Below are 27,148 nucleotides of genomic sequence, written 5' to 3' on the forward strand. Positions count from 1 at the left end.
ATGGGAAAAAGGCACATGGAAAAATGTGCCTCTTCATCACTAATCATCAGAGTGATGTAGATCAAAAAAACTATGAGATGCCACCTCACACCACAGAGACTGGCACACATCCAAAAGAACAAAAGTATCCGCTGTTCGCGTGGATGTGGGGGGAAAGGGACTCTCCTACACTGCTGGTGGGAATGCTGACTGGTTCAGCCCTTTTGGAAAACAGTATGGACGCTTCTCAAAAAATTAGAAATTGAGCTTCCATGTGACCAAGCAATACCACTCCTGGGAATATTTCCCGGAGAGGCAAAAAAGTATAGTCGAAATGACATCTGCACTCGAATGTTCATTGCAGCACTGTTTACAATAGCCAGAATCTGGAAAAAACCCGAGTGCCCGAGAACAGATGACTGATTAAAGAAACTTTGGTACATGTACACAATGGAATACTATGCAGCTGTTAGAAAAGATGAAGTCATGATTTTGCATATAAGTGGATCAACATGGAAAGTATTATACTAAGTGAAATGGGTCAAAAAGAGAGGGACATAGAAAGATTGCACTCATCTGTGGAATATAAAGTAACAATGGGAGACTAGCACCCAAGAATAGTAGAGATAAGTACCAGGAGGTTGGCACCACAGCTTGGAAGCTGGCCTCACACACAGGAGGAAAAGGCTGCTCAGAGAAAGAAGGGAACAACAGGTAAAGTGTGGTTCGAGTACCCGCTGGGGATGGGAGATGCGTGCTGAAAGTGGACTATGGATCAAACATAACATGATGGCCACTCAATACCTCTGTTGCAAACCACAACACCCAAAAGGAGAGAAAGAACAAAAGGGAATACCTTGCCACAGAGGTGAGGTGGGGCAGGGGGGATGGGATGAGGGTGGGAGGGATACTGGGATCATCAGTGGTGGAGAATGGGCATTGGTGGAGGGATGGGTACTCGAGCATTGTATGACTGAAACACAAGCACGAAAAGTTGTAAGTCTGCAACTGTATCTCACAGTGATTCACTAATAATTAAAAAAAAACGTTCAGCTGTAATAAACAAATGCAAGTTAAAAATTTAGCTAATAGTATTTACCAATTAGGGAGATTATAATTCCATTTGGTTTAACTAAGTTGTACTAGTTCATTTCATAAGGAAATGATACTGTTGACAAATGCTAATAAAGCCTGAGTCAAGCACGAAGCGGTATTTGTAAGAAAAAAATTAGAATTTTTAAACTGAAAAACCAAAAACAAAACCATAAACATTAACACTATAGTGAATGCACAACTCAAATGACAATAATCCTTTAAAAAGTATTCATACGTCCTATTAAGTAAGTAAAGGTTTGAGATAGTTTTAATACCTGGGAGTAGAAAGGTATTATGTTCATGTATGAATGTATAATTTATGAGCAATATATTAACTGGAAGTCATATCAACAGTGTTGTAGTGTTAAATCCAAATATTCCATTTTTTTCTTCTTTTGGGGCTATACCCAGCAGTGTTCAGGACTTACTCCTGGCTCTGTGCTCAGGGACCATTCCTGATGGGGCTTTGGGGAACCAGTGGGGAGCAGAGGATAGAATCTGGTAGGCTGCATGCAAGGCAAGTGTCCTACCGCCATACTATCTCTCTAGCAAATCGCTGTTTATTAGAATTGGGGAGATGGCTCAAAAAAGCTGGCATACATCCTAGGTTCAACCCCTGGCAATGTCAGGTTGCCCAAGGACTGCCAGTGGTGATCACCAAATATCAAGCTGGGAGTGATCCCAGAGCACTGTAGATGTGATCCAGAACAAAAAGAAAACCTTTTATTAATTCAGTTTATCAAGACCAGGTATGTCCCCATTCTTTACACTCATCTTATATATAAATAATATTATCATATTAATACCTTCAATATTACAAAATTATAAAATTCATTTTTGCATAATTATGTAAAGGTCCTGCTACAGTATTATGGTTAATTTAAATTTTAATCATGCCTAAATAGGCAACTCATCAGTTATATATGATAATCTTCTACAAAGACGACTGCTGGACTAGAGCTGTTACCAACTGGACTCCACGGGATGTCAAAAGACCTCGTGGCTGCCCAACGACGAGATGGTCAGACTTCTTCGTCAAAACCCTGAATGAATGATTTGACGCTCTTCCTGTTCCTGGAGAGGGAGCAGATATCACTGGGCTACACTAGCATGTGACAGGGACAGATGGAGACGTTACTGGTGCCTGCTCTAGCAAATCGAAGATCAACAGAATGACAAGTGATACAAGTGATACAAGTGACACAATCTTCTGCATTACCTGTTCCTTAGGATGGTTAAATTCATTCAAATGACTGTTTAGTTCCTATAATTCTGGAAAGGGAATTAATTCCTCAAAGAATTTCTTTTGTAAGAAATGTGTGATGAAATGATCAATATAATAATGAATGATAATATACTGTAAGAGAGTAATAGTGTTATAGGTAAAACAATTTTGTTGAAAGTGTATCAATTGATGACATCAGCTACCCATTCTATCCAAATTAAAGCTGTAATTCAAAGGAAAATATGAGTTTCTAGCAATAAAGTTTACTGACTATATAAATGTGATATGTTGGAGTTGTAAAATTCTTCTCGGAAATGATTATAATGAAAAAATTATTTTATTATTTATAGAAGCCACAGTAGTTTGACACTTGCAAAAAATGAATGCCATGATAAATATATTGGGAATAATCATTGAAAGAAGATAAAATTATGAACATATGCTTATAGAGAAGAACATAGTATCATAAAAACTTGTTTCACAAAATAACTGGGTTCTGTCACTTAACAAATCCTGTCTTTGGGAGGATTATTTTCAATAAATGCAATTAAAAGCATAATTATTAGTTTAAAGGTGTTTTGGTGAAACTGGCCTCATCTTATTTGCCCTTTCTGAGCAGGAAAAAAATATAAATTAGATAGTCATTTTTTTTTCACTAGGTAAATTTCACCGACTAAAAGTATGAGACACTAAAAACCGTAGTAACCAATTATACAAATCTTTATTTTGATAATGAATAATTATCGAAAATGAACAAAAAGCAGAGGTGGAGTACAAGTCATCTAAAGGCAGGGATCAAGGGTCTTGGGTACATTCATGGTAGTGAAGGTACGTTAACTTTTTACATAAAACATGAAAGACAACCATAATCATTTTAACAAGGCATTAACAAAATAAAATTAAATTCTCTTTAATAAAAAGAAATATAATACCCATAATGCAAATATTTTATTGAAACAATTAATGAACAATCAGGTATTAAGAGCCTAATACTGACATTTTAGAAATTAAATTATAAAGTGACTCAAAATTCAAACATATTTAATAAACTGAATCAGAGTTTAGAAAACAAAATCTATAATTCTTGAAATGCTGATTCTTCAAGGAATCTTCTCGGATGTAAAGACTTGAGAAGCCTGCCTTCTGGCCTTGGAAAGAAAATTAAAAAAATCTCATTAATTGCAAGCAGAAGTCAGTATCAACTATAATTCTAATAAAATTACACAGACTTTTTTCAAGATAATAAAAATTCTGAAAAAAATTCAAACTTCAAATTTAGGATGCTAGAAACAAACATTTAAAAACTGATCCATAACAGTAATGAAAAGTTCCTCTTAAACCAAAGATAAGTTTAAAAAAGAAACTTTCTATTAAATAATGAGCAAAAAAAGCAAAACGATGGCTCAAAATTAGAGAGAAGAGGTAAAGAGAGGATTATGAACCTAGAAGAAAACAATCTTCCTCACTATGGCCTTAAACAATCACATCAAGATTTAATCTTTTTAATGCTTTTCTTTACAACTTGAGCTATTCCAATCCAGGTTTATTGAATCAGATTAAGTTAAACAAAATAAACTGAATTACAAAATGAAGAAAATTAATCTACTGATACTGTATAACAATAATCGATCAGAATGTAAAAATAACAGGTCAAATGAATACTATTTAGTGGAATTGGGTTTTTTCCTAAAATAAATCCCTTTGTCTAAACAAATATTCCACATACAGAACATCATAAATTATAAACACACAAAATATATTTATAGTAGAGCCATCAGGTAATTATAAGACAGTGGCCAGACTAGAAGCATTTTTTCTTTGAGAACTGATCTCTCCTCCTTGAAAACATTTAACCCTATTCAGACTCTAAAGTTGACGACATGTTGGTGAATAAATGTCTCCGTACTTTTAAATGATTAAAAGGTACTTTAATTTAGCTATAGTTAAGAATAAGATGCATAAAATGCAATTTTAGTACTATTTTCTTTAGGATCCATTCCTGGTGGTGCTTTAATACTCAGCAGTGTTGGGGGCTGAACCCACGATCTTGAATAGATTAGGGATATGCTTTACCACTTGAGCACTCTACCTTGAGTACTCTACCTTTACTTTTTTGCTTTTTGGGTCACACCCAGCAATACATAGGGGTTACTACTGGATCACGGACTCAGGAATTACTCCTGGCAGTGCTCGGGAACCATATGGGATGCTGGGAATTGAACCCAGGTCAGCCATGTGCAAGGCAAATGCCCTATCTGATGTGCTATTGCTCCAGCCCCTGAGCACTCTACCTTTTAGTACTACAAATTTGGCATTGAAGTCTTTGCAAAAAACACCTTGTCATAATCAAACTGAAGAAACTCTTATAAATATTGCCTTTTCCTTCCAAGTAACGAGACAAACAATTTTAGTCTATTCTCTCACAACCCTAGTATTCTAAGTATCCTTTAGTCCCTTGTCTCCTACAGGGAAACAAGTCAATGTGAAATCTACCAACAGGTTCATTATATTTTTTTTCTTTCTTTTTTTTCCCTTTCTTTGTGCCACACCTGGCAATGCTCATGTCTTACTCCTGGCTCGGTGCTCAGGGATCACTTTTGGTGGGGCCTGCGGACCATAAATGGTGTCACGGATTGAACCCGAGTTAGCTACCTTCCCAACTGAATTATCTTTCCGATCTCCACATCTTTCTTTAATATCTTGCAATTTCTACATATAGGGCGTTTGCCTTGAACACGGCCGACCGACCCAAGTTCGATTCCTCCGCCCCTCTCAGGGAGCCCAGCAAGTTACCAAGAGTATCTCGCCCGCATGGAAGAGCCTGGCAAGCTAGCCATGGCGTATTCTGTATGCCAAAAACAGTAACAACAAGTCTCACAATGAAGACGTTACTGGTGCCCACTCAAGCAAATCGATGAGCAATGGGATGACAGTGATATAGTGATATAGTCTGCTACTACACATGCCAAGTAGAGAGATCTAAATTTTTTTCTACAATACACACTACGTCATCACAAATTACAAAAATAAAAGCGCAACTATACTAAAGTTAATTATGGAACTGTGCAAATCTAATAAACCCACTAGCATGAAAGTCTTAAGAACCATGAGTCACATTTTAATAAACATTAATTTAAAAGAACAATATAAATCAAGTCTCATGATTGAATTTGATTTCATCCTATATATTGTCATTTCACAATATTCCTGACAATAGCATTATGAAATTAAATATATTTATGAAAATGAGTATTTGAAAGTAACTAGGTACCACATTCAAAATTTAATAATATCCATTATAGAAATTAAAAGATACTGGAGCAAAATGTCTTGACAACATAATGAACAAAATGGAAGATACAAACAATAACACCAGTTTTAACAAAAACTTCAACATTCCTTAGTTTAGAATGTCTGCAATTTATTTAACAGATATTTAGCTACTTACAACTTTTTCCTCTGGAGAAAGAACACCCTCTACTGCCACTATTTGGTATTGCTTATGTTTTAAATTTCCCACAAATTTCCGAAGTTGCTTGATACTGCTAGCCTCCATATCTGGCTTTAATAGTTTCTGCATTTCTCGAGAAGGACATCCAGGATCAAATATTAGTAAACACAATGTTCGGTTTTTCCTCTCTTCAATTCCAACAACAGTTCGACTATGACCTATCAAAAAATAAAGTACCAGAAGAATACGTATGTGTCTGCTACTTACGTAAAACTATTCCTATAAATGTCATTTCTATTTTTCCTCTGTATAAAGTACATGTGAATAAGTATTTTTAGAATAAGTATGTTTAGTCAATCCCTCTGACACTTAAATATTTTAGTTCTCTCAATCCTAAAACACAAATCCTACATTATACTCTTCAGTCTTCTTTTGGACAATTTTACTTATCTAAAAGGCTTCACTATACTGCCAGACTTTTCTGGCAACTGTTTTTATACTGCCAGATTTTTTACTGCTCCTTTCCTATCAACTTACCATTCTTACTCAAATGAAATTTACTTAGCATAGAGCAAAAGCTCTCATGGTTATAACAAAAAGTAACCTAAGGGTTATAAGCTTTATAGTTTATGTACTGAAACAACTAAATCAATAACCTTTATTTTTTATGCCTGAAATTATGTACTGTTCACTCAACACAAAGTTATCAACTCTCCGGATTCCAAACTCTATTATGGGCAACTAGGAATACCAAGGCAGACAAAGCAACATTCCTGTTCTCATGGACTTTTTAATAGCATAATTAAATGACTGAAAATAGGTACAGTGAGAGATGGGATAACGAGGTAAGATGTCAAAACAGGCGGTCAAGGGATGGCCTCACCATAGTGAAATACAGGTAAAGATGTGGAAAAGATATTGAGTGAACAAGAAAGGAAGAGTGAACCTAATGCCCTGAACATGCCAAGGATGCCACCCTTCATTTAGGAATGCACTGGAAAGACAAACACTGTTCTGAAAATCAAAGACATGGTCACAATTAGTGTCTTTCTAACTACCATCAGAATTATCTTTCTGAAAGCAAAAGCTAATTTGTCTTACAAAGTTATACTTATTTTCTGTGAGTTATACCAACCTTGATGCTGAAGATAGATAGGAGGTTTGAATGTACACACTACTTTTGGAGTTCCTTCTCTCTCTGAAGAATAATAGTTCAATATCCATTCAAATAAACGAGGGTGTGTGCCCAAAGGACCCGTTGACTTGTGAAAATCAATGATACGGCACCTATATAAAATTGACAAAATAGATAAGAAAATCTTCTAAAGAATATTTTCATTCATGCAGTTATCCTATCTAATGCAAAAAAAGTCTTAGTTTAGAATTAATTTTAGTTCATCATTATTTTCCAATAAGGAAAGAAAATCATAAATGAGAACCTCACTTGACTTTTATTTTGAATTTTAAAAAAATTATTTGGGGGCCATACTCGATGGTGCTTAAGGCTTACTCCTAACTGTGCTCAGAGATTACTCCTGCTTGTGCTCAGGGGACGATATGGGCTGCCAGGGATTGAACCTAGGTCAGTTCCAAGTAATGAAAATGCTCCACCTGCTGTAGCTATCTAAATATGCAAAAAAAAATTAATATTAGAAGTTGCCCCCAGTGCCTACCACATTATTATTTGTAACAGCAAAAATAGGGAAGTAACCAAAATGCCAGCTGACTGATATTAGATAAAGATGTGGCTAACAGATATATAGTAAAAAGACAAATCAACAAGTAGACAATCTGGTGGATATTACTATTTGAATTAAGGTTCTCTGAGAAGAAGATGCAGAAAAAATGATAGGGAGGTATAAAAAAATTTGATAGAAACCTAGATAGTAAAACAAAAGCAAAGATAAAAATGAAACATTACCGATAAATTCATAAGTTCAAAGAAGTTCAGTGAAGTTCAAAGAAGAACACTTACAACTAGTAAGTGTTCCAGGAAAAAAAATAATGGAAGGATGGAAATTTCTAAAATATACTTATCGTTGAGCTCTTTCAACATGTCGGTCAGAATCCTAAACACTTTATTATTTAACTTAAATATCTATGAAGTATTTACTGTTTGAATACTCTACAAATTAAATCATGTACTAGTAAGTTAGGAAGTGGGCATCAATTGCAGGCAGTAGAAAGTAAGCACTCTTACCCACAATCATGAGATCTGATACCTTACAATTTCAGATTTAAAAGAAAAAGAAAGAAAATTTCCAACTCGATGGATGAGTCCAAGTCTACACAGCACAGTAAAATTTCATCACTATTAGGTCTAAGAGAACATAAAAAACCATTTAAAGAAAGATGTAAGAATTTATTTTAAATGTGGAGTAACAAGGCTGCCCAAGCTATCATTAAAGTAGTTAAGAAACTGGCACACTTTCACAGGAAGTTAAAAGAGGGAGTACTTACACACAAAAATATTAAAAAAATGAACAAGACATCGAAGTCAAGGAAAATGGAGGTTCTAACTCAGGAAAATTGTAAGAAAATACCACACAATTATAGCTGTGGAGGGGGATGAAGGTGAAATTTTCAGAGTTATGATCTCAGGCAGATGGCTTTAAGAGGGGACGTGATCAGGAATAAAATTATATGTTAAGTGGAACATTTGGGGCAAAATTGATATTGAAGCAGCCAAACAATAAAAGAAAAGGCTGTTAAAGGAAGTTTTTAAAAGAATATCCTGGGGCTGGAGCTGTAGCACAGCAGGTAGGGCATTTGCCTCACACTTGGTCAACCTGGATTTGATTCCCAGCATCCCATATGGTTCCCAGAGCACTGTCAGGAGTAATTCTGGAGTGCAGAGTCAGGAGTAATCCCTGTGCATCACCAGATGTGACTGAAAAGGGAAAAAGGAAAAATTAAAAAAAAGAGTATCCCAGGAAAGAAAGTAAACAATGAGTCATACAGACAAACTACCTGTAATAAAACCTGAGATCAAACCATAATTAGGAGGACAGAGGGTGAATGTTGGGAGATATAAAAGGAATGTAACTGCAATATCTAAGAAAAACCATGAAAGCACATTATTTAAAAGCAATGAAAGGACAGCTGTCTTTGAGAAACATGATTTAGGAAGATAGAACATGACAGGCAATGAGCTGCTGGTTTTCATGAGGAGACTTTCAGGGCCATATAATTTTATAAAATATCTTCGATAAAATAAAATTAAGGGATGAGGATATAACTCAAAGGAGTAGAGTACACTGCTTATACGCAAATGCCCAGAATTGGTTCCTAACACCACAAAGGCCCTGAGTACTTCTAGCCGTAGCATCATGATCACAAGTGCTCAAGTTCTGGACTGAACCACCAGGCTGAGTATTGCCAGGGTGGATCTAGGTATTATGAACACAACTTACCCAAATAAAAATAATTAAGACCAAAAAGAAAACAATCACCTCCTAGATGTGACAATAACATTAACTTTGGTTCTTAGGGTACATACTTTACCCTTAGGGAGGTCAGTAGTGTATATACTTCACATGCTCCAATCCAGGCTTTTGTTCCCTGTAACTTGTTATTAAGTTGACAAGCCCCCTGAGGGTCAAAACCTTCCTTCCAAGCATCTTCAATCATAGACTGAATTTTGGGAATACAAGGAACTGACATACCTAAAATTATAAAAGTAAATATATTGCAAGATAATTACTAAATTATTGAATATATAGCAAGCTGGTAGGGCGTTTGCCTTGCATGTGGCCAACCTGGGTTCGATTACTCTGTCTCAGAGATCCCGGCAAGCTACCGAGAGTATACCGCCCACACGGCAGAGCCTGGCAAGCTACCCGTGGCATATTTGATATGCCAAAAGCAGTAACAAGTCTCACAATGGAGACATTACTGGTGCCTGCTCAAGCAAATCTATGAACAAAGGAACTACAGTGCTACAGTGCTATCCCACATCACAAAAAACATATACATTTTAAGATCTAGTCCTCGCATCTCCTATATGATTTTTTCTTTTTCCCAACAGAATTAAGATATTTTTTGTTGGTGGGGGTTGGGGTGGGGTACTCATACCCAGTAGTGCTCAGGAATTACTCCTGACTCTGTGCTCACTCTTGGTGGGCTAAGGACCATATAGGCTGTGAAGAATTAAACCAAGGCTGCTATGTGCAGTGTAAATGCCTTACCCGCTGTACTATCTCTCCAGTCCCCATATTTCTAATGTAAAGATCCATTAAAGTACTTCTTTGTTAAAATTACTAGTTGTAACCGCTATTAATTCATTCCATATTATATGCACAGTATGAGATGACATGTTCAGAGTACTGTATTTTACGTACCTTTCAAGCAGTCAGCATAAGTATCATTTTGTAGTAATGATGAAAGCAGCATTTGGAAGTTTCTGTAACCACAACCCCAGCCTTTGTCACCAAATGATGAATGAAAGTGGTCCACCACTGCAGAAAGCCACACACGCCTCACATCTGTGGCAGCATTCTGATAATACCTGTAAAGAGCTTCAATAATTCCTAAAGTAGAAAAGAGATTTAGAAGACTTAGAGGGCTGTTGTTGAGGCTCCTACGTATTTCTAACAGCAATCTCTCCCTCAATTTCTACAACAAAATCCTAATTCTACCTTCTTTACATTCTTGCTGCTACAATCTTAGGTCATGAACTGCTTCTAACTATTCTGTATAGTTATTTTACATGCTGCTCAAAAAGCACTCCGTCTGAAGCTCAGTTCCAATCAATTCGCTCCCTATAAAGACTGTAACAGCTACCTATTACCCATGGAACATTAACTCATACTATATGAAGCCACAGCCAACTGGCCTCTGACTTACTCTATTTCAAATCATTCTTCTACAATCTTGGCAATGCCTCAACTGAATACATCGCACATGATATTGTCCATGGAGTTTTCATTCAATTCCAGTAATTACTTACCTCTTTTTACAGCTAACTGCTGAGAGTATAAAGATAAATGTATCAATATCTCTCAAAATTTCACAGACCCACAATATCTTGTTTATTTGTAGAATGAATAGCTCATTCTACAACATTAATTATTCAGATAGGGTATAACAAACTCTTTCCTCATCCCAGTGTATTTTCTCCTTACATTTTGAAACCTCACAGATTCCCCAATGAACAGATGCTACCCAATGAACAGATACTAAGATCTTTTTCTAAACTCTCAAAATTGTGTGTGTGTGTGTGTATACGCGTGTGCATGCGCATACCAGGAACTACTCATATTCTGCTATATTCTAATATATTTATATATTAGAGCATGAAAAGTGTGTCTGAGGAATTCACAGAAATTTAATGTGGGCTTCAGTTCATAGGCTGATGAAGACATCAATATTTGGGACAAACTTTGAAGAGAATCCCCTCCCCTAACCCATGGGCAAGAAAAAGAAGATGGTAATGCACAACCTAATACACTCTGATATACTTATTAACCGTGGTACCTCAGAGTTTGGGTAATACTATCCTAGTAATCGTATCAAAACACTTCTTTTCTGGGAGGGAGAGAGGGGTAAGAGGAACACCCAGAGTTGCTCAGAGCTTACTGCTGGCTCTGTGCTCAGGGATCACTCCTGGCAGTGCTCAGGGATCACTCCTGGCAGTGCTTAGGGGACCACATGAGGTACCTGGGATTGAATCTAGTCAGGCATGTGTAAAACAAACACCCTGCCTACTGTCTCTGAGGCCCCACAAAAACCACTTTAACATAAAGTTTTCTTTTAGTAAAGTGATTTCTATTCTGTGGCACCTAAATCTCATTAGATGAATTCCCAAAATAAGCATTTGTTGTTAAATGATAGCTACTCCAATTAATAAAAAAAAAAATTATTTGCCCTGGAATCAAATATTTTTATAAGCTGCTATATTGCAAAACAGCTTAAGGAAAGTACTTTACAGGGAAACATGCTTTAATTATTTATAATCATATACATATAACTTTATAGCAATTTAAAAATAAGTATATAGTAGAGGATGATCTAAAAATTTCAAATATTTTTCTCTGTATGATCTAATCAGTGATATGACATATCTGCTGGGATATCCCATCTCACAAAGAAATTTTTACATGAAGACCCCTGAAGAAATACAAAGACAGCCTTCAGAAACAGATGTGATATGGAATATGTAATGTTACAAATATATGCCATATAGATTTGCTAAGTGATACAAAGTAAAATAAGCAGTAAGTACTTACTATATGAGCTAATTATCAACAAAGGAAAATTATCTAATCTCTCTCCCTTCTCCTAATACACACAAGACACACAGGGAAAAGTAAATTCCATGTGGTTTAAATTCACAGTATGAAAAGCAAAGTAAAATATTTAAAGAAAATAAACAAACTTGTGATTTCAAAGATGGGTGAAGGGTTAAACAAGGTACTTAATAATAAAAGGAGAGACAGAAATTTGATTACAATCAAATTTGGAATTCACATCATATGCACAATTTAATACAAATTACAAACTCTTCTTTCTGGGGGGTGGGGGGTTCTACCCACTCAGTTCTATTCTGGGCTTACTATGATTTTGGATTTTAAATATAAAATGAGGGGCTAGAGATAGTACAAGAGATAAAGTACTCGCCTCGCACGCAGCTTATCTGAGTTTGGTCCCAGGCACCAAATATGGTCACCCCCAAACTTTATCACCACTAGGCATGGCCCCAAATTAAAAACAATGAAAATACAGGGTCAGCGATGTAGTTCATCGGGATAGCACTTGCTCTGCATGAGTAAGGTTTTGCATTTGATCTCCGGCATCATAAATAAGTAAATAAATACTGAGAGGGCCAGAAAGATAATAGAGGGGCTGAGGCCTTGAATGCCGTAACACTGCCACATGTGGCATAAACCACCCGCGAAAATTATCTTTACTTGTTTCTTTTCATTTTTCTAATATGGCTATTGGAAATACAAAATTAATATGTGGCTCACATAAAAACTAATATATTAAAGGTTCTGTTAAAAATATCAAATATATCAATACAATATAAAAATGATTAACTTTTTTGTTTTTGGGTCACATCTGATGGAGCTCAAGAGGCCATGTGATGCTGGGGATTGACCACAGGCAAGGCACGTGCCTTACCCACCATACTCTCTCCATCCAAAAGTGAATTATTTGGAAAAAGAATTTCAATGTTTCTGAACAACCTCATCTAAAACTTAAACTGTGAATTTATGCTTATCTAAAAGTCAAATATGTATTGATGGTTACTTTATTATCTAACATACTATTACAACTAAAATTTTTTGATACTTAAGTACTCACCAGAAGTTTTTGTTCTTCCATCATCAATACCAACCGCCAACGATTCCATCATATCAGCTTTTCTTCTATGAAATTCAGATGGATGCATTCTCCCCCTATTTACTTCTAGCTCCATATTTCGCAGTTGCTGTTGTTTATATCCTCCTGAATGATCTAAGCCATACTGCCTCTATTTAACATAAAAACAAATAACAAATAACTTCATTTTTAAGTCCTTTAAATACAACAAGTATGAAAACTTACCATATTTCTAAGAAAAAGTATTTGGAAAAAGTATTCTAGTTTGTAGACTTTTTATAAGAATTTTATGGAAAAAATACTTTGATCCTTAAAAATAGTATTTTTCTAAAAATACCAACATTGGTAAGAGACTAGCTCTCTAAGATCTAAACAACTAATTTGGAAAGTTACAGAACAATGTCCCTATTATTTTGGATATTTTTGTATTGCTAACATTCAAAATTCCATAAAACAAAGAAAATCCAATTTATTTTACCCCTCTGAATCCTGGTGAAAAAATAATTTGCAAATAAGTGAGATACCAATGAGAAATTCAGCCAAGTTAGATACTCCAACGAGTATTGCAAGGAATAATGCCCCTGTGTGAAGTATCTAAAGAAAAAAAGTGAAAGGAAAAATAAATCTGGGAAAACTATGAAGTATACAAACATACTTTTTTTTTCCCCCTCCCCAACTCTTTTGAGAGGAGGGGGTTTTCCTAAAACATGCTCTGGGGACCCAGGAGGATACGCCAACAACAAAGTAGGACGGTTCAATGCTTAAATTCTCAATGCAACGCTGTTCTCAGAGACACGGGGAACTACCATGGTCACCTCGATTGTGCTGTTTGTGGGTCACTAGGTACTTTAGGGCTCATGAAGTGTTGGGGATTGAACTTGGGGCTTCCTGCATTCCTGAGCTATCTCCCAACCTCTTATTTGCTTTCAAATGTATAGAATCATAAAAATTTATTTATACATTATCCTATTAACACAGAAAAAATTATCTAAAAAATTTATAAGCATTATTAGCATACTACAGTCCATAGTAAATCAGAATGGAAAATAGCACTTGTAGCACTATCATCCCATTGTTCATTGATTTGCACAAGCAGGCACCAGTAATGTCCCCACTGTTACTGTTTTTGGCATATCGAATACACCACGGGTAGCTTGCCAGGCTCTGCCAGGTGGGCAGATACTCTCTGTAGCTTGCCAGGCTCTCCGAGAGGATGGAGGAATCAAACCCAGGCCAGTAAATAACACCATATAATCTATAAAATATTTAAATGCAGGTTAGAGACATATTTCAATGGGCTGAGCTTACAGGGAGCTAAAGTTCAGTCTCTGGCACTTCAATGTCCCCTGAGCACATTATAGTGATTCTTAAACTAAAACAAAATTTAATGCATTAAAACAATATAGGAGAGAGAGACAGATGGTAAAGGGTAAAAGGTACTTGGCTTGCATATAACCAACCCTTGTTCAATCTTCATTATCGCATATGGTCCCCAAACCACTGCCAGAGAATGATCTCTGAGCAGAGACAAGAGTTCAAGAGACAAGCCTTGAACACATATGGGTGTGACCCAACCCCTCCCCTCCCTCCAAAAGAATGTTAAGTATAGTTCAATAAATACCCATGTAATATATACAGAAGTCTCAAAACTTATCAAAGAGCATTTTCCATTAAAAATATATTTTTTTGGCAATCACATGGCTGCTTCTCCCAGAAGGAAGCATAACATGAGGCCCCCATAGCTATGCCATCAGACTCCGTGGCAGGCTACTTCATTGGCAAGCTGCTTCACTCAGGGCACGGGTGAGAGCCCTCCCTGCCCCAACGGACCCAGCCCTGGCGGTCAACCTCCCGTACCCAAAGGCTGCCACACTCAAGGTCGCTCCCCACACACTCAGGCCGAGCCCCACACATGAGTGAAGTCTCACGCATGGAACCCAGGTAATGCAGAACTTTGCAACCTTGGACTCTGGGCTCAAAGGGACTGGGAGTGGAGATTCTCTGCCCATTTCCCCCAGTCTCTGGCAACCCAGGGGTCACACCCATAAGTCACCTCCTGCCAGCGCCAGAAAATCTTGTCATCAGCCACCATCCAAATCACACAGCTGCTTCTCCCTGAAGGGAGTATAACATGAGGCCCCCATAACCATGCCACCAGACTCCGCACCAGGCTCAGTTGTGTTTTGGGACAGGGATTGGGGCTCGGGATGGAAACATCCAAAATTTGGTGGTGGGAAGGTATAAGGTGGTGGGATTGGTGTTTGAATGTTAAATGTAACCAAATATTGTGGACTTATAATTTAAAATTTAAAAAATATATGTATATATTTGTAAATGCTTGAACCTCAATCACTAAAGAATTTAAGACTCAGACAGGAAAAGTTAATTCTATTTTTCTTCATATTCATACCCTAAAATTTTGGGCCGATTTTCTAATTTTCCACACAAACTTTACATAAGTTTAAATCCAAACTTTGTTGTGCAATATCATCTGAATTTGAGCAAATTAAATTAGCAGGTGTAGGATTAACATTGGTTTTCCTTTCCATCTTGCCACAGGGAGCTTAGGTTTATTGGGATACTCTCATCACAGTGCTCCCAATCCTCTGTGTTTATCTTTCTTTCTTTCTTTATGCTCTGTTGGCTTGTAAATATTGTTTTTCTCTTAAGTCCTTTGCATAGTTAAATCAGAGCAATGTCTTTTTTGTATGGGCACAAGAAGACAGTTAATGCTGTGTTTTTGTAACATGGGAGTTAATTGACTCCAGATAATATTACCTTCAGGGCATCTGTTCTCTGGACCTAAGCCTCAGTTGCCCTTACTTCCTAGCACCTCCAATGCAGAGTCCTGATGAGGGACTGGATGGACCCAGCGCAAGCTGTGAGCTATGTGCTACCCTGGCATCGAAATGGGCCTGCCAAAGTACATAACACTTAACTGTAAGTTAAGAGCATGGTCATGGACAAATACTGTCATGGTCCAAAAAGCAATAACTAGATTCAGACCCTGCTAGAGTTAGGAATGTTTAATCCAGCCTGAGCACTGGAGTTTGAGTCTGTGCCAAGATGTTCCAGGGAGTCACCCTACAAGCCTCAATGTATCTCTTATGTGTACATACAAAATAACTAATATTAAGAAGTACAATTAAGATTTAAGGTGTTGATTAAGTTATTGGACTAAGGAGAGCAGAAACACCTCTAAGTGGCATTTACTCTTGAGAAAAAGAAGGGCTTTTGATATGCTGATTTTGCTGCCAAAGGGTGTGTGGTGACTACCCCAATACAGGGAGTTGGAGAGAGAGGAGAGAGAGACCAGGGCAGCAAGATGGAGCACAGAAAGACTAGCAAGGGGGGCAGAGAGAGAAGAATGCAGGGGAAGAATGTAGGAGCAGGCGCCTGGAGAGACGAGAGACGCAGTTCCAAAAGGGAGCACAGAGAGATGAGCGGGAGAAACAGGAGCATATAAGAATGAGGAGCAGTGTGAGACTAGAATGGGAAACGAAGTGAGACTGGAACAGGCACATGGGGAGAATGGAATAAATGGCAACTGATCATCAACCAGCCTGGCCCTTGTTTCCTCCTTAGCCGCCAATGACACGGGCCGCCTGGGGACAGGGAGCGGCCTGAGCCCACTGAACCCTGGCAGCAAGAGGGAGAGCCAACAGGGTTTTCCAGAGCCAACTAGAGATTATACAAGCAGGCACTCTTTCCTCTCTTTCTTCATCTCTAATAAAGTCAATAAGGAATTTTTTCTCGGGGTTGTATCAATTTTTGAGATATACAGAAATGCTTATTCTACAAAACCAGAGTGAACCCTTATGAATAATGGCGGTAAAACACTAAAAAAAAAAGAAAGAACACACATATATTATTTTGTATATTAAGAGGAGCAAAAATTTATATTGCTGAAGTAGCTTTACCAAATTGAAATTATATTTTTACTCTCTTACTTGCAACTTCTGAAATTCTTCCATTTCTTGTCGTGATTCTTCAGATCTCCTTTTCCTGTCTTCTTCTTCTTGAAGTTGGTGAGCCAACTGCAGATCACTTGAACATGGGACTCTATTCGTGCCTATTTGGAGTCAATGTTGTTATTTTGTCATTTATTCATAACTCATATTAGAGCAACACTGACCACAAACTTAGTTCAACTTAGAACTTCTGCAAGGGCTATAATCTATGTTTCTATCACTAACATTCACAGAGCATTAAAGCTCTGAAAAGCATTTCTCAATAATTAACCTAATTCAATTTTCAACAACCAAATCAAGTTGAGATAAGGGAACCCAGACCCTGGAGAAATTAAGTAACACCCTTTTCTTTATTGACACAACTAAAGCAAATTGGTTTTAAGAGAAATACATGTGGAGGGGAGAAAATAATAGAACCTAAGCTATATACTTGCAAAGCACAGGTGTTTTATAATCTGGCTCTAAATATTACAACTGCAGTATCTCACCCTCTTTCCTCTCTACTCAGTGTCATGTAAATGCATTAGTGACTTCTAAACAGCAGCTTGTCTCATTCTCATTCCTGTTTAATGATTTTATTAGTTCTATCCTTTCAGACCTCTCAGTCTTTTATATCACATTTGGTCCCTACTTACAATGTTAGAGATATACAATTCCTAATTGCTTTTTAGTGTATTTCTGGGGCTTTCTACAGTGATATATCACGTTCTCCTTCTCCATTACCCATTATAGGCTTTCAGAATTATTTATACAACCAAAGTCTACACCATCGTCAGAAAAGTGATAAGATACTGATCTTGGAAGTGTCATTTTCCCACAATATTTAAAGAGAACCTCCCAGAGCAGAAGACTAACTATTCCATCTATCAGTAATTCTTATCTTGAGATCATGCTAAGTGACAGGAATGCTGTCCACAAGCCCATGACTGGAGCTAGGATCACTGATACTAGACAATGAAGAACCTGCATTAATATAAAGAAAGTGGAAATCTAGTAGAAAAAACTTGGATAGTTTTTTACTTAAGAGGTTCTTAGTATTTTATTTGAGTGGAATTGGGAAACTTAAAAATGGATAATTCCAAGATGATTCTTTAATAACAGACATTCTAAAATAGGTGCATTCTTAGCAATGCTCAGGAGTCTTGAGGGCTACTCCCAATGGTGCTTGAAGACCATGAGGACAACACTCAACAGTGCTCAACAGGAGGGACCTTTTGAGTGATCCCTCTAGCCTCTCACTGCACTGCTGAAAACAGGTGAGAAAAGGAAACCTTTTATTCTAGTCACTTATAAAACCTGTAAGAATCAAAGTTGGAGTAAGCAGGCAGAAACATACTTGGAAGATTTTAAAATTATACATTCCGATTCTTTTAAAAAGTCTGTGGAAGTCTCATTCAAAAACAATTTCTGATAGTGAGGTACTATATTATTATTATTTTTAGCTGTTGAAGAAATGGCCTTAATTTATAAATAAAACAGTTCTGAACACTGGTGCTCTGAGATATGACCTGGGGTCAGTTGCTGGTTTCATAAATTAAAAACTCAGCTTTTTTGTGAAACATCATTTGTAAAAGTTAAAACTAGATTAGAATGCTTTAAAGGGACATATCTTAAGTCAGTTTTTTGCCCCTGTAGTCACATCCAAAAAATTTTATGTATCCTATAAACCTGAAACAGATAATTTTATTCAGAATTTGTAAACATACCTTGACCAAAGCTGCTTTCTTCTAAATGCAAATCCACATGTTCCTGGAGAATTCGGTAATTTGTACAGAGGAGTCCGCACATAGGGCAGTCATATAGTGGCTGGTCACACTCTGTTTTTGAGAGACAGTTCAAATTAATTTTACTATTCACTCTTTTATGTTTTTATCCAATTATCTACCAACTTTATTAATTTTTTTAAAAAAAATTCTTCAGAGCTTGATCTACCTACCTTTTACTACTAGTGTCAAGACCAATACTGAGTGTAAGCAGAAACCTCACTTAGAATTTAATAAAACAAAACATTAATAGAAGTATTCAGATCTGCAGACAAATCAAGAAAAGTTTAAGAAAAATCAAAACAGCAAGCAGAGGCCTGTCTAGACATGGACTTGCACGGGGTTAATATCTCAGCACCACCCTGCAAATTAGGATAAAGCAAAGAACACATTCAATCCTGAGGCTTAGAACTGCAATCTTACTGCCTGTTTGGGAGGCAGGAGATTAAATGGCTACACTCAGTTGCACTTCAGGACTCTGAGACCAACATCTAGTTGATATTAGGCACGGAAGGACCCAGCTGTGCATATGTAGAGTGAGAGGACTGAGAAAAATTTACACATTAAGAACTGGTTTGAGGGGCTGGAGTGATAGCACAGCGGGTAGGGTGTTTGTCTTGCACACGGCCGGCCGACCTGGGTTCGATTCCCAGCATCCCATATGGTCCCCTGAGCACCGCCAGGAGTAATCCCTGAGTGCAGAGCCAGAAGTAACCCCTGTGCATTGCCAGGTGTGACCCAAAAACCAAAAAAAAAAAAAAAAAAAAAAGAACTGGTTTGAAAATGGAGACTGTAACAGGCACACAAAGCAATCAGGACACTGCTTCACTGAGATCATGAGAGAAAATACCTTAACAATTGAGCACTAAAATCTGAGTCACAAAACACACTGAGAGGGTCCAATGCCCTGGGAAAGGTCTGCAAATCTTTTAGTGGAGGAAATTACATATGAGGAAATGGAAACCATTAGGGGAACAAGAATCTGGCACACTAGCCAAGTCTTTATATAAGGTAGGAAGTGAATCCTCTGAGAAAGGCCAACACTATAGAGAAGCTGGCTGGTAATAAACTGACTGCTCGGGGATGTCAGTTTGGCTCCTCACAACAGTTGATACAAGACTGCTCCCTGCACACCTGTGTGTTGTGTTTCAAGATGAAGAACTTTACCCCTTCCCCTAGGAATACACAAGGCAGCTACCAGAACCCAGCTGAAAGAGTATATATACTGTTGTGAAATAGGGAAAGCACTTCCACACATAGAAATAAGATTAAAACAGGCTCTTGATAAAAAATGGCAGTTAGGATAGAGAAGGGACCAGTACGACAGTAACAGTTAGTATGACAATAACAGTTGGAAATGATCACTCTGGACAAGAACTGAGTGTTGAAAGTAGGTAAAGGAATATACATGATAACCCTTCAGTATCTGTATTGCAAAGCGCAATGCCTAAATAGTGGGGAAGGAAGTGAGTGGGGGAGAGAGAAACAGAGACAGAAAGAGAAAAATGCCTGCCATAGAGAGGCAGGGGTGGGGAGCAGGAGAAAAATGGAACACTGCTGGTGAGAAATGTATTCAATGGTGAAGGGACAGGACGGGTGTTGGAACATGATATGACTGAAATCTAACCATGAACAACTTTATAACTGTATCTTACAGTGATTCCATTTAAAAATTAAAAAAAAAAATTTAAAAAATTCCTGGCCCCAGATCCATTCTTGTGTAACCAAACACAGGTCCAAAGACTGCAATTATTAATTTTTCTCAATGAAGAGAAACAGACATATAAAATGTTCAATTTAAACTGCAAAAGATAAAAAGAGGATAGAAACAGGATCAACAAATAAAAGCAGCTACACATATGGTAGCTAACTAATCCAAATGCAGCAACCATCATTTTAAACTTCAACAGTCAAAATACACCCATGAAAAGACAATCAGAAAGAATTAAAAACACAAGAGCTGCCTATATGCTCTTTATAAGAAATCCACTTTAAATATAAATATACATGGATTAAAAGTAAAAGTATGTTGGGGTTAAGAGATAGTTACAGTAGTATGTGTGAGCCTTTCCCAGTTAGATTCCTGGCACCACACAATCCACCAAGTATCACTGGGTGCTCCCTGATGTGGTCCAGGAGAACCCTAGTACCTACATGGATGGCCCAGGTATCCCTAGCACCACAGAGTCAAGCAGCATTGTAAAATCTAAAGGAATACAATGTGTCCCAAAGGTCTTGCACTGAACCACAGGCCACTGGCCTCACAGGTGGGGGTCCTCTTCCTTCCTTAACACTTACTGAGAACTGCTTGGGAGATCCTTCCAACTTCACAGAAAGAAAAGAAAAGTCTAAGTATGGAGAAAGTATGCATACGCAAATGTCCAACATGATATATTATTTAATTAAAATGAGATACTACACAAATAACAGAATGGCCCAAATCAGCAACACTGACAGTATCACATGTTATTAAAGATACTTTAAAGATGTGAAGCAAAAACTCTCATTCACTACTGGCAGGAATGCAAAATGGTACAGCTACTTTGGAGTAATCTAGCATTTTACAAAATTAAAAATACTATTAGCATAGGATGAAGTTATCACTTGTCTTGCCATTTATACGGAGAAACTGGAAACTTCTTTCCACAGGAAAACATGTATATTAATATTTAAAGCAGTGTTGTTATTAACTACCCAAACCTGGAATTCTGGTTTTGCAGTTACTAACCTAGACGACTCTCAGTTACTGACCAGTCTGTTCAAAGGAATATTACTTAGTGCTACAAGAAATAAACTACCAAGCCATAAAAAATACATGAAGGAATTTTAAATACATCTTACTATTTATCTTACAAAGAAAAATAGACCAGTATGAAAAAGCTATGTTCTGTACCATTTCTACATGACATTTTTGGAATGGCAAAAGTATGGAGATGGTAAAACAATCAGTGGTTGCCAAAATTTAGAGGGAGAGACAGCTAGTAACATCACAATGGATACTAAGAGCAGTGAAATTATTCTAATACTTCAATGGTGGATACAAGTCATTTCATATATTAAAATCTATAAAACTACAACACCAGTAAAGAACACTAAAATAAGCCAAAGACTTTGAGTAATGATGTGTCTGAGTAGCTTAACTGATTGTTAATTAACATATTAACATATTACATATTAACAAATTAACATATTAATTAACATATTAACAATCAGTTAAGCTACTCAGTAGCCACACAAATCTCCTCCTATAACTTCACGGAGGAGATTTGTGTGGCTACTAAGACACTAGCAAACTTAGGTACTAAGTACTTTTTCTGTTTTAAACTTGAAACTGGGCTAAAAATCAAAGTTTATTAAATGAACCTAGACAATCTGCACCTTTTGTGATAAGTAACTCTAGCAAAGAATTATTATAAAACTGTAAAGTATAAAATTTCTATAAGACAATATAAATTGTCTTACAGAATTTGGGGAAAAGTTTTTAGAAGAAATACCAAAAGCATCATTGGGGTTGGAAAGACAGTCCACGGGTTAAGGCGCTTGCCTTGCATGTTACCAACTCTTGATTCAATCCCTGGTTCCACATAGGATTTCCCAAGCAACACCAGGAGAGGTCATAGCACAGACACAAAAAAAGCCCTGAACAATGCTGGGAGTGTCCCCTCCCTCAAAAAAAAAATAAATAAACAAAAAGCACAAATTTATAGCTATGAAATAAGGTAAATTAACATTAAAATTAACCATCTATCTGCTCTGTGAGATACACTATTTAGAGAATGAAAAGCCAAGCTACAGAATAGAAATTTAAAAAGTACTTAGGTGTGAAAGATTGTATCCAAAACATGCTAAAAAAATCTTAACACTCAAAAAATAAGATATCCAATTCTTGTTGGTATATTCCAACAAAAGAACATCAAAATATATGAATGAATCAAGCTGAAAAGAAAAAATGATCAACTATAAAGGAATTCAGCAATTACCTCTCAAAAAATGATATAACTGTTAAACAGGAAGTCATCAAAAATACAGATCTGAGCACCACCAGAGTATGACCTAACTGACAAATATAGAATACTAGATCTTAATTTATTTCATGGAAATTATTTATTTCACTAGAATTTATTTCATAGAAAATATAACAGGATATATCATTCACATATTGCACTTTGGGCCATAAAACAAAGTTCAACAAGATTCAAATAACTGAAATCACACAGTGCATTTTTTTGTTAATAATAATGGAATCAAACTAGAACTCAGAAAAGGAGAATGCAATTGGCCTGGTGAGTAAAAAAATACCCTCTTGAATCTATAATAAACCTATTTCTCTTCCCAAAGGTGCTAAAATTACTTTGAATATAGCAGAAATATTATCTTAACATCAAAATTCTTTTCTACTATGACAATTTCATATTTGAATAAGGAAGGTGAACAACAGTTTAGAAATAATATGAGTCACAAACCAATTTACAGGTCACTACATATTAAAAACTCAGACTAAATCATTTATAAAATGAAAACTTTACCTTCTAACGAAGTGTCTAATAGATCTGCATGACTTGTTTTCACATGAGTTTCCATATCTTTACTGCAATCTTCTATTTTTCCACAGAATGGACATTCGGGAGGACTATACATTGTTCCATAGACTGATCCTTTTCTTTCGGATAAGTCACACTGTTTTTCCTTACATTTTGGTAAGTTCCTAGATTCATTTATGTTTTCAGAATGAACGGCTGTATGCTTTAAAGTACCATCCTTGGGCAAGATTTGAGCTGAAAGTTTTGCATAATTAGATGCACAAGCTGAATGACTACTTGAATTAACTTCTGTTCTGCAGTGTAGGGTGCCATCCTTGTTATCTGATGTTCCATACTGCACTGGACTGATCGCCTCATAGTTTCTTTCTAGTTCATTTTGTTCAAAATGAGCAGTTTCAATATGAAAACACATTTCTTCATAATTTACACCTGATAATTTGCAAAATGGACATGTAACTTCATTTTCCATGTGAGCAATTAGGAGGTGAGTTTTTATGTCTGGTTCTGAGGTTACTGTTTCACCACATATATCACAAGAAAACATGGCACATCAAGTAGCTAGAAAAGAAAACACAATGCTATTACTGGAAAGTAAGAGTTAAAGAACAATGAAATGCATTTTATAACATTACTTGGGACATAACATTTGTTATTTCACACTGAATTATTTGGATGAACAAGACTTCAGTTTACTTAACTTTTTCTCAAACCTAGAAGCTTATGGGTAAATCATAATACATCACTAATGAAGGCAATTCTTGAAATAGTCAAAACTTATTTCAAGGACTGCAGGAATAGTCCAGCGGGTTCAATACCTGACACTACATATGATCCCCCGTCCATAAGGAGTGATCCCTGAGTGCAGCCAACGGGCTGAATTCATGCACTGTACACAGGTTTCAGCCATGCAGCACCCTGTAAAACACCCATTGCTTCTGAGAACCAGAGTGAGAACAGCCCCACCACTGCCAGGAGTGGCCAAAACCAAAATAAAACAAAATAATTTCTCAACTGCCGAGATTACATAAATCAAGCAAGATGAAAAAGAGATCCAATCTACTAAACACAGACTTAAAATAATTATTCTTCTAATTATTACTTTGTTTGGGGCCTACACCTGGCTGGCTGTTCTTAGGGCTGACTGCTGCCTCTGCTCCGACTCCACTCAGGGTGTTCTCAAGACCAGCTGTGCCTGGGATGGAACAGCTCAGCCACATGCTAGGCAAGTGCCCTACGCCCTAGAATATCTCACTGACCCCAAATCCAGATTGTAAAACTGCTAACAACGTAAAGAAACACATCTTAATGCAAGTGCTTCACACTTAAAGGCTTTATATATTCCACTTGGTGAAAAACCAAGTATAAACTGGGGGAAAACCAGCTCAGATTTGTCACCAACAGACAAACTGGTAGAAGCAGAACTGATAACCAGTCAGGTTATGGAATCTGAACTCTCGACCTAAAGAATTAAAGCTAAGTTAGCACTGGAGAACCCCTGACTGATTTCTGAGTCAGCTTTTAACAGCTCTTGATTAAAACAGAATCCAGAGAACCGGATTATAAAATTGTGTATTATACACCTAAATAAGGCGTTTCACCTCTTTTGAGTTGATGTCCTTCAAGCGAATTGTAAGTCTCATTTGTGCTTTATGCAATAATAAAATACAGACTATCGCCCCCAAACAGGCGATGTTGCTAATAAAATAATTCTTAATAAGCAATCACTGCCACAACCACCCCAAACCATGATTCAACTGACTGTACGAAAGCGGGAAAAGGAAAAAAGCCACTATTCCACCATGAAATATATTTAGCTTCACAAAGTCTCCTTACACAGTTCTATTTGTCCTTCCATCTTTACAGAAAATTTTCATAAGAATTTTCATAAGACAATTTTTTCAGCGGCCCCTCACCTCCTCCCTACACACACACACACACACACACCCCTCCCCCACACCCCCACCCTCCCGAGTCAGTGTAAAATTTTTCTTACTTTCCTTTTTAACCCTGGTGGGACACCCGGAAGGACGCGATTGGATTTCCAAGTATGTTGGTAAGAACAATGGGGCCAGAGATTTGAGATCCACGACAAACGCAGGGGCGGGTGTGGGTGCGGTGAGGAAAGCAGAAAAAGCCTGGATACAATAAGAACCGCTCCAAGTTCCGAGCCCACGACCCGAGCCAGGCTACAAAACCCGCCCAGACACCATCTGGATGAAAGTTTTCCGCCTGGGCCGAGGGGTTGGCCCGTCAGTTCCTACCGACTCAGTCGATGACCCCGGCGCCGCCACTCCAGGTTTGGTGTCCTCTTCCGTCTCGCCTACACCGCCGTCTAGCAAGCGGGCAGGTAAAGACGTGCGTGGGATCCAGCACCTTTCCCGGCCCGAAAGGCTTAAAGCGAACTGTCAGCGCTTAAAAGAAACACCAGTCTCCAGCATCACAATCAAAACGCGCTTTCCCAGTTTCCCGGAAAGGAAGAACTCCCACAATGCACCACGCCACGCCAGCCGGGCTCGCTTTGCATTCTGGGAGTCGTAGTCATTGTTCTGGGTTCCGACTCTGGCTTTCCTTGGAGAGAAGAACTAGATGCAGCATTTTCGGGAAGATTTTTTTTCCGGACGTTATTGCGTTATTGTACTTCACAATCCTCATTGTCGTGGTTTGGCTGAGTAGTGTTCGGTTCTGTTACTAGTTAAGGGCTAATAATGCCATGTGCCAAACTCCAAGTTATGCAGATGAAGACTGGGGGTCTTGAACAAATATTTCATGAGGATCTATTAAAAAGGCTTGGAATTGGGCTGCGGCAGTAATCCAAGTGCACAAAATCCAGTCCATTTTAAGCTTGTATTATAGTGACGCAGAGATTAAGTAATTAATAATTAAATATGATGATCATGGCAAATGTTAACAGAAAATGAAACTGGTTTGTTTATAAAGAGGCTTAACATAGTCACAAACAGCCTCAGAGGAAAGAACCCGACTCAAAAAGGAGGAAGAGCATTCTAGACCAAGGAAATAAAACCAGAAACTCCAGGACTGGAGCAAAAAGAACAGTTCTAGAAGACAGTTAATAGTACGGTGTATGAAAAGCTAAGTCAACTAGTTTGCAGATCTTTGAAGAATAACATGGTTTATTCTGGGCGCTGACTGATTAAACATGGCAGATTGAACATGTACTGAATATGTACGAATATAATTTCTACTACTCAACACCTACTGATATGATAATAGGATAAAAATTGTAAGGAAAATAATTCACTAATATGGGAATAGAGGAATAGTACAGAAGTTAAGCTCTTGCCTTCCTGACCTGGGTTCCATCCCCAGATCCCCACATGGTCCCCGAGAGCACTGTCGGGAGTGACTCCCATCACAGAGCCAAGAGTAAAGAAACCCTGAGAACAATCTGGTATGACCCCCCACACACACACACACACAAAACCTGCCCCCTCGCTCCCCCCAAAAAACCCTTAATAATGTAATTCTAACCAAAAATTAAAAGCTAGTAGATCTCTTACTAAACTAGTTGATCACTTATCATAGCAAATCTCAGTAACTTTATATTCCTGAGGAAGATATAAGATGAACATGCTGACCATGCTATGTCTTAAGTGTTAGAACTCTTCATTTTACAATTCATGCAGGTACATCTCTGCAGGCTGACAAAGTTATTCTGTTACACTACACCTTCTAGCATGTTCACTTCCTTCCAACATTGTCCCATTGCCCCACCTCCATTCTGATGCAGGCTGACTGACTCCTCAGTGAACGCTTGAGCAGCAGTAGAAACTTTCATTTCT

The 27,148-nt window shown here is 37.4% G+C and overlaps 1 protein-coding gene across 2 annotated transcripts; it reads right to left on the bottom strand.

Annotated features, from left to right (window-relative positions):
- Positions 1 to 3,007: 3,007 nt before the first annotated feature.
- Positions 3,008 to 25,802, bottom strand: ZUP1 (zinc finger containing ubiquitin peptidase 1). Of its 2 annotated transcripts, none has more exons than XM_004614005.2 (10): positions 25,610 to 25,802; positions 23,334 to 23,906; positions 18,751 to 18,861; positions 17,024 to 17,145; positions 13,056 to 13,224; positions 10,091 to 10,279; positions 9,250 to 9,415; positions 6,886 to 7,037; positions 5,748 to 5,968; positions 3,008 to 3,447 (listed from the first exon to the last, which is right to left on the bottom strand). In XM_004614005.2, exons 2-10 carry the CDS (start codon positions 23,890 to 23,892, stop codon positions 3,400 to 3,402), a joined length of 1,737 nt encoding a protein of 578 aa, XP_004614062.2. In that variant the 5' UTR covers positions 23,893 to 23,906; positions 25,610 to 25,802; the 3' UTR covers positions 3,008 to 3,399. The 2 variants fall into 2 exon arrangements, with proteins under 2 accessions (XP_004614062.2, XP_054993121.1); XM_055137146.1 differs by lacking the exon at positions 25,610 to 25,802 and adding an exon at positions 25,342 to 25,602.
- Between the last annotated feature and the right edge of the window lie 1,346 nt (positions 25,803 to 27,148).

Source organism: Sorex araneus, chromosome 4 (genome assembly GCF_027595985.1).
Source record: "Sorex araneus isolate mSorAra2 chromosome 4, mSorAra2.pri, whole genome shotgun sequence".
NCBI classification, from domain to species: Eukaryota; Metazoa; Chordata; class Mammalia; order Eulipotyphla; family Soricidae; genus Sorex; species Sorex araneus.

What these genes read in the sequence shown, in the direction of transcription:
- ZUP1 (XM_004614005.2), bottom strand. Translation starts at nt 23,892, where the DNA reads ATGTTTTCTTGTGATATATGTGGTGAAACAGTAACCTCAGAACCAGAC. An exon ending in AAGAATTTCAGAAGTTGCAA is followed by an intron (nt 13,225 to 17,023) that starts GTAAGAGAGTAA and finishes TATGTTAAATAG; the next exon opens with AGGCAGTATGGCTTAGATCA. An exon ending in CTGACCTCCCTAAGGGTAAA is followed by an intron (nt 7,038 to 9,249) that starts GTATGTACCCTA and finishes AATTTTATATAG; the next exon opens with GTGCCGTATCATTGATTTTC.